The 8,690-nt window shown below is 34.3% G+C and overlaps 1 protein-coding gene across 1 annotated transcript in view; it reads left to right on the plus strand.

The window, feature by feature from the left end:
- Positions 1-625: 625 nt before the first annotated feature.
- Positions 626-8,690, plus strand: part of LOC150034825 (uncharacterized) — a 17,235-nt gene continuing 9,170 nt past the window's right edge. The window contains exon 1 of the mRNA XM_090315638.1: positions 626-770. Within this exon, the coding sequence (XP_090171764.1) occupies positions 626-770 (145 nt within the window). The remainder of the gene's footprint in view (positions 771-8,690) is intronic.

The following is an 8,690-nucleotide window of genomic DNA, read 5'->3' on the forward strand; positions in this document are numbered from 1 at the left end:
CACATGGTCATTCTGAGGAGGGGTATTATGGTCATTTCGACTATGAGCCACATTATTATTTGTCGGAGGAGTTTATTGACCATACATACTCATGATGGCAGTAGAGCTTTGACGACCAAGATTTCATAGCACCACACCACTTAACTCATGCTCGGTCTTTAGGGTCAGGTAAATCTTTAGAGGCTTTGGTCATGGGGCTTGCTGACACTACTTTTCTTCAACAGGACAACCTCCGTAGGCAGCAAAAGAGTCTTTGCCCCGAGGTACAAGCTAGAACTGACTTGCAAAGTCTGAGTGACCTTATTTCTTAGCTTGTAACTTCAGTTGAGAGGCCGGACGAGCCATTCCCAGATCATTCCTTGGATTTTCCAAAGGCTCAAAAGTATGAGGTAGTCCACGTCGACGCGGTGGAGGAAGAGGAACCACTTCCATGAGATTCGTGCCCAGGTATGGCTTTGGAGTTCTTAATTTTTGAACTTGCTAATAGCTCTCTTCAGTTTCAATAGGACGTTCAAGCCAACTGCAAAGCATGACCGACCATGTTGCCCAGCTAACAGAGGTCGTGTAGAGATTGGAGAACGTGACAGAGCAGGCCATCGTCTATATCTCAGAGGGAGAGTTTCTTATGGAGTGCTACTATTCGAGTGATGATGAGGATGTCATTTCATGCTTGCCAGTTTGTGAGGTTAAGGAAGATTCCGAGCCTAACTATGATGACATCCAGATGATAGAGTTAAAGGTCGAAAGACCTAACCTTGTTCTGACTCTTGGTATTTTGTATATATTCAAGTTTTATTCCCCTAGTCCTCATGAGTCAGTTGAGTCTTTTCTTTCTTTCGACTCTTTTGGGTCACTTACGTCTTTTGATTCTTTCTTGTTACCTTTTTTGCCTTATTCCAAAAAATAAAAATTTTTCCTATATTGTTCTCTTCAAAAGATAAGAAGCCTTATAGCTTTACCGGCTATATTGACTCATCCAAGAAGGGACTCGAGAAATACAAGAATTTTTTTGTACCTTGACAAGGGGCAAGTCATGTCGAGCAATCGACATTACAAATTTTTCCTTCCTAGAGGGAGCCAAGTGAAAAAATTCACTGCTTTCCTTTACTACTTTCTAGTTTAACTTCTAGTTTTTCCCTTTTCCCTAAAAGAAGAAGAATATCAATTTAACACAACCCTCTTACCACCATCTCCTGTGCGAAAATGTCATCAGGGGAGGTTTTCTGTTCCCTTGACTCTGTTATTTTGTTGGGCTTAGACTAGAGATACATTGGGAACAATGTATCATTTTAAGTTAGGGGTGGGGTATGTTGTGATAGCTTAGGGTCCTTGAGCGCTGTGGTCAGACGATGTTTGTGTGATTGAATTGCTTGCTTGCTTTCTTGCTTGGTTTTTTATGATGAATAGTTGGTGACGCCCCCTCTTTGTGATTAAGTTTGCATGAAAATGTGTTTAAAGAGCATGATCATGATTTTTAGCCTATTTTTTAAAAAAATTGTATCTCCCATGCATCTTTGAGTCCTGTGTCAAAAGAAATTAGGTCTTGCATTCTTATAATTGTATTATGTGGCTTGTACATTTGTTATCACCCTGAAATAACTAGGTGATAGGTGGTAAGTGACTGAAAGCCTAACCTAGTAATGCATGCCTAAGTTTTTTTTCTTTCTTTCTTTTTTTTCTTTTTTTTTTTTTTTTGTCAAACTCTTGTTTTGTGTTATATAAGCCAAGTATGGAATAAATAAAAAGAAAGTTTGTAAAAGGAAAAACATGTTGTAAAGTAAAAGGAAGTTTGATTAAACTAGGGCGACTGGAGCATAAACACAAGCATACGTATCGAAGTAATAAATCCCAAAATAGGGTATCGTTCTTAGGGACCGATGTGAGCAATTATTCCCCAGCTTAGCTATCACAGTTCTTCATCAATTTTATCTAGGTAACCAGAAGAGGATTTTTGCCAATGACTAAAAAGAACAAAAATTCAATCACACACGAATGTAATTTGGAGCGAACTTATCCAAGGTGTCGTTTCATTTAGGGAGTACAATGAGTAATGACATGTAATTGATTGAAATCGATAGACTGAGGTTAGAAGCTCTAAAATCGGGAAATTCTCTCTCGAGCTCAAACCTTCCTAATAACTAACCATCGACCCGAATCTCTTCTATCGTTTTATTAGTTACGATATTAAGACCCTTTAATCACAATGTTTATTATTCTAAATGCATACTCATAAAATTTCGAATAACAATCTAAATTATTAGGTCCAGCAAATTAAATTCTCTCTCGAGACATCTAATTAACTTAAGTTCATTAAATTAATGGCCAATTAATCAATAACATTAAGCACAAACAATTTAGAAATTTGTGTGATAACTTGTAGGAATACAAGTTATTACATTTCTTTCATTTAAAATAATAAGACAAAAGCATGCAATTTAGATAATTTTTTCCAATAAATCTATACAAAAAGCAAACACGCGATCACATACTTCTAACGCATAACATATTTAAATTCCAGACTAATTTCACTACTTCTGTGCAATATATCCTTCAACAGTCTGATGATCGCGTGATCACGTGCCCATTAATGCGTTCAAAGAAAGAAGTTGCCTGAGAAGAAAAGAAAAGACGATCGCATAAGCTGCAAGCGATGAGGCATGACATGAAATGGGCGGTGGGTGTCACATCACAAGTTGAGTTGGTAACTGACAGAAAAACTGTGTTGAAGATTAAATGAACCACTGACACGTTGTAGATGGCGTAGTAGGATATGGAATTTAATATGTCCCATCAATGCAATCATGAGCTTGAGAAAAGAAGTGCTCGAAAACGCCTATAAATACCAATGCAAATGCCATGCAGAAGAGAGTTTTTAATAGACATCGTGACATATCTCGGGGATACAATTTGAGAGACACGAACACCCTGAGAAGGGATTCTGCTTGAAACCCCTATCAATCTTCCATAGAAACTCCTTCGTGAGAGCTTAGGTTTCTAGGGAAAGAAGAAGATAATACTTTTCTATTAACTAAGGAAGCAGCTGTAAAACAAGCCAGAGGAAGCAAGACATTGCAAACCACGACTTGACTCTCTGACCCATTCTCTTTGTTTGTGTATTTGTATTATGTTTCTTGTATTGACAAATTCAGAATTACGATATGAATAGATGTTTATTATATATCTTGTCTATCTTTTTCACCAATATCATGCATAGCTAAATGCTTCATGGGTTGAGAAGATTGTAGCTAACACGACTAAATAACTAGACGAATCATGTCATCAACTTGTTTTATGCATGCTTATATTTGTTGCTTGAATCAATTGAGAAATTGTTCTAAGTAAAGCTAATCTAAGTTTGAAAGAGTTTAGATTGAGACCTCATAAAACAAGAGAAAATGTTTCTTAGAAATAAGTACATTCTCTACATATTACACCTATCGCTTGCATCTTAGAGATAAGATAATGTGGCAAAAAACACTGAGAAATGTTGGTCGTAACATTGAGTGTATAGCTTGATCATATATTTCATCTAGTTGTTTAGAAAATGTTAGTAAAAATTCTTCTCAACCCTCCTATTGCATAATTGTTATCCAACTCGCAATGCTTCATTTTAGACACAATCCCCATCGCATATTTAGGTTTATGTTTGCTTATTCGATCACTCTTTTGAACATTTTAAACTCACGCTATGATCATATTTTTAGTTTCGTTGCGTACTTACAAGAAATCCCTGCGTTCGACCCTAGACTCACCAGGAACTTTGGTCAAATTTGCACTTGGGTTTGACTAAAGAATACTGAGTGTTAAATCTCACAAGCATTATTATTTCATTGCATGTACAGAACACATCACTATGCAAAATCAATCAATTGTAAATTCAAATTCTCAAAGTAACTGTTGGAAAAAACTAGCAAGCAATGGAAGTAACAATGATCAATAAGAATTCTAATTCATTAATAAATTAAGAATGCTCATAAACTAATAAGAGGGTTTCAAGACATACCTTTGTAGAGCCACTTGAATCTCGAATTAAGCTGCAAATCTTCTCCAAATCTACTTGTGACCCACCTCAAGGTCATTCCTACTATTCTCTTGGTGTCTTAGATTGAGATGTGAGACTCAAAATAAGTTTGAATAAAGAAAATTTGGAGAAGAAGCACATTGATGAACAATTGAAGAACACCTTCTTCAACCTCTAGTTCTTCAGTAAAACTTTTCAAGTGCTTCAGTTTGCATGCCCGGTGTCCACTTCAATCTTCTCTATTTATTGCAGGACTATCATGCAATGAAGATTGCTGCATGAAGTGTAGGTCATGCTTGGAAATTTGACTAAGGAAATGGTGGGAAATGAGTGAGCTACTTGGTTATTAAAAGTGGAGATATCCCACTTTTGGGATTTTCCATTTTCAAACTTTTCCAATTTTATTTTATAAATTGATTTTCAAAATCAATTTTGGTTTTCAAAATTGATAACTTTATTAATTTTACAAAATTAATTCATTATTAATTTTCTAATAAAATTAATAATAATTAATTAATTAAAAAATTAAATTAATTCAATTAATTTAATATCAAATATTAAATTAATTTAACACAAATTCCACCATCATGAATCCTTATTCATGAATTTCATATTTAAATCATATTTAAATATTAATTGATTCTCCAATTTCGTTTAATTCCAAAATTAAACGCGTAATTATATCACATAAAATTATTAATTCTCTAAATTCTAATTTGAAAATTTCAAATTAACATACCACACTACTTTAAGGCTAATCCATTTATGAGCTAGTAGCGGGACCTCGTGGACCTACAGATCATTGGCTCTAACAATCCGAGATTAATTGGATAAACTCTTTACACCAAATTAACCTCCATTCGTTAAATAATGGGTCACTCCACTAAAGCCCATAGTTGTACTCCCCTCACTGTAGATATATTATGTCCACTCAATATAACCATGATTAGTAAGTTAACCCTTCACAGGTTATTCGTAATAACGGTTGGGTCAAATGTATGTTTTACCTTCGAGATTACCTCTTATTTCTTAAGTCCCACTGATCCTCTAATGAACAATTGGTTTCTGATCCGATCAAAAAACTGAGTCCCTCTTGAGCCAATGAGAGGGTGAGGCCCCTCGTTCAAGATCCGGAGTCAGCACTTAAGGGAACAACCTCTCTACTATCCCTGAAAGTGGGTAGAAATGAATTCCATCTTGTACTCTATGTCCCTAGCTATTTACCCATTCTTACCCCTAAAATGGAGGTTTATTGAGCCGATGCTGTTGAGACAACCCTCACCTATGTAAATCTAAGGATAATCCTGAATAAACAGGAGTTCATATTTAACTCAAGATTAAGGTCAAGTTACCTAGGTCATCGCTTTGAAATAGTCAGTCTGAAACAGTAAACAGCGCTATAAAGTAAGAGTGACTGATTTATGGTCCAATCTTGTACAAATCCATTACACAAGACACCCTCACTCCTCGTGTCATAACATGTACGAATTAGGATCACATCGTCTGTAGCACTTTACAACTTCTTCTAACAACTATAGAGTGGGTGGCATTAAATAGTGTTACTACAATAAGGCACTCAATCTTATTCATATACTATAGATCTTTTTGTCTATTTACTCGAACCTGATCCACTTTTATGTCTCCACATAAAGTTCAAGTACTCATGTAATAGTCATGGACCTTTTAGTTTATTGGATTTATTTCTAAAACGAAATAAGCAATTCATACATTCAATAACAACTTATTGAATTTTCAGCATAAGAGAAGAAGACGTCGAGAGATCATTCCTGGATTTATTTCTAAAATGAAATAAGTAATTCATACATTCGACACCTGATTCTTCCCTAACCAAAGGAATGGCAGTGCACAGAGGTCGAAAGCTGCAAAGAAAATCAAAAGGCTGGTGCAACGTCACCATGGTGCTGCCATGGAGGCCAAGGAGTTCATCAAAGTTTCTCTTTTCTCTTCATATTACTATCATCTTCGCTTAGGACTTTAGTTTTCTTTTGGATTGTAGCTTATGTATTGGACCTCTCCTTTCCTCTTTGTCTATGGATTGTTGAGGTATGTAATTTTATTTAGTTTTAGGAGCAAGACTTATGTAATATCTTGAGATTCCTGCGGTTGGACTGAATGTATATCGTTTTATATCTTTTTTGAATCTATTTCAATTCCTAGATGCATATTTATGTGTTAGTTCTTTACTCAAATTTGTTTGCCCTTGCTAATTGATTCGTAGCTTCATCATATTCACTCTCGAATGTCTAGCACAATCACCCAAGTAGAAATTAGTTAATCATGTATTTTATGGCTAACCTAGAATGCATGCTTTAATTAGATTCAAAAATAAAATTGATTAATTGGTTAAGCTACCGAACTGATTAATCACACAATGGAATCTAGAGTTTAATGCAAATGTTAATTAATTCTAAATGACCGCTATCGGACCCAATAAGATTAATTGCATTTTGCTTAATTAGGGCTTAGACTTTAATTAATATTTAGGATGCTTGCTTAGTTTAATTGAGCAATTCGGCTGCCTGTTCTGTCGTTGTTGTGCACGCATAAATCGAATGCATGTTTAACCAATAGAATTCGATGATCGATATTACATAGAAACTCCTCTTGCCCTCAAAACTAGATAAATCTAATCCCATAATTTCCTTTTAATTAACCATTGATTGTTCTTTAAGCATTTTTTGAAAGAAGAAAAGCAGGGGCAGTGGGATTCACTTATAAAAGAAAGTAAATCTTGAAGGAAAAATTGAGGTGTGTCGTGAACTTCAATTTGTTGTTGAAGTAGAAAAAGAAAGGGTCCAAAGTAGTGAAGAGCTATCTTATTCTTCAAAATTTAGTATCACAGTGGGCATAAAAAAATACAGCTCTATTTCTCTTGTTGTGTTGGGAGTTTCTGTTATTGTGTTATTTAAACTTATCGAGTTGTGATACTGGATTCAAATAGTTTGAGGGTTCTTTGCACTCTTTATCAGAATACAACCTACAATTACATAAAACTGGACGTAGTCCCCAGTTTGAAGTCAACCAGTATATTTTTCAGTGTCATTATCTTTTTTCCTTATCGTGCTTATTTGCTATTTTATGATTGATTACTTATTTAGCTCTACATTATGAAGTGGGAATTTGAGATATAATTTAGTTTATTCCACATTTATTTATATCTCGTATGAATTTCCTACACCATTCTTTCTTTTTTTCGAAACACATATGTAGGAATTGGATTCAAAATACCATGAACAGCCCAAGCACAAAAAGTGTACATTTATTATGATATATAGTTGTTAAATTATACACTCGTGAACAAGAGTAACATAATATATAGCTTTTATGAAAGTAATTGCACAACTAGTAATGTAAATAAATGTATAATTGATACTCCTTGAGATGAAACTCTACCATCCAGCCTTCCATGGATGAATCTTTATAAATTTATATTCAGGAGAATCCTTCAAATAGATTGCATCATCTCTAACAGACCAAATACAAGTATTTGCATTACCACATCTATAAGCAAGCCATGAGTAAATAGGTTTTGTCCAAAATACATCCGTAGCAATGTGACCATGTTTGCTACGCATGTAACACCAAAACAAAGTGGATTGCACAATATTCTCTCTAAATTTCCATGAAAATTGTTGTCCAACTCCCAACTTATGAACTCCCAAATCGTCGTCTTTGGACTTGCAATGAAGAAATAGAGGCTCATTTCCTTTCATGTTGTTGTTTATTTGAACTGTCCATTGCTCGAATGGAATAGCAAAGCATGACTGAGCCATCACAATTGCAGAAATCCAAAGGAATCCCATCAAATGTTTGGGATTTTTCACCATCTTTTCTTTATGATTTTGGAAGAAATTTCTTTTCAAGTTTTGTTGCTAAGTTGAAGATTATTGCTCAATGTTTGGTGTAATATATACAGGTTAAGTTATAAGAGTTATATGGTGTTATGTCATAAAAGATGAGAAACGTCATAGATTAATTACTTTCACAAAGAAACTCCCAAGGTGCGATATTGAATTAAGAACATAAATATAGTTTTAATCAAGGGCTAGTTGCATAAATAGAATTCAAGCCGGAAATAATAGAATATGTAGTACAAGGATAAAATAGTTGTATATATAGATCAAAAAATGGTAAAAGACTAAAAAATCCATGCCTAATCACCATTTTGTTCGCTTCTTCCCAATTTTCTCAAATTAAAAGCTATCACTGATAGCAGCTATGAGTGATGCTATCAGTGATAACACTGATAGTTGCTATCAACTACTATCGCTGATAGCTTCTATCAATTTCTATCGATAATAGTTGCTATCAACGATAGCTTTCAATTTGAGAAAAATTAATACAATCTTGAAATATTAGCTTTTAATTTGCTATCAATTATTAGTAGCTATCATTGATTCACTTTCATCAATTGGAATCAACATTGAAATATTAACACTTAAGCAATCAATGATAGATTTATAAATAGTGATCAACTTTGAAAGAAGACCAATAACTTTGATTACCATAGTAGTTATCACTGATAATCTTTTATCATTGTTATCACCGATAGCAGTTATCAGTCGTTATCATCTATAGACTTTCATCAATTAGAATCAACCTTGAAATATTAACACTTAAGGCTATCAATGATAGACTTCTATAACTG

This window comes from Benincasa hispida, chromosome 7 (assembly GCF_027475165.1).
Source record: "Benincasa hispida cultivar pf3 chromosome 7, pf3_genome.v1.1, whole genome shotgun sequence".
Classification (NCBI taxonomy): Eukaryota; Viridiplantae; Streptophyta; class Magnoliopsida; order Cucurbitales; family Cucurbitaceae; genus Benincasa; species Benincasa hispida.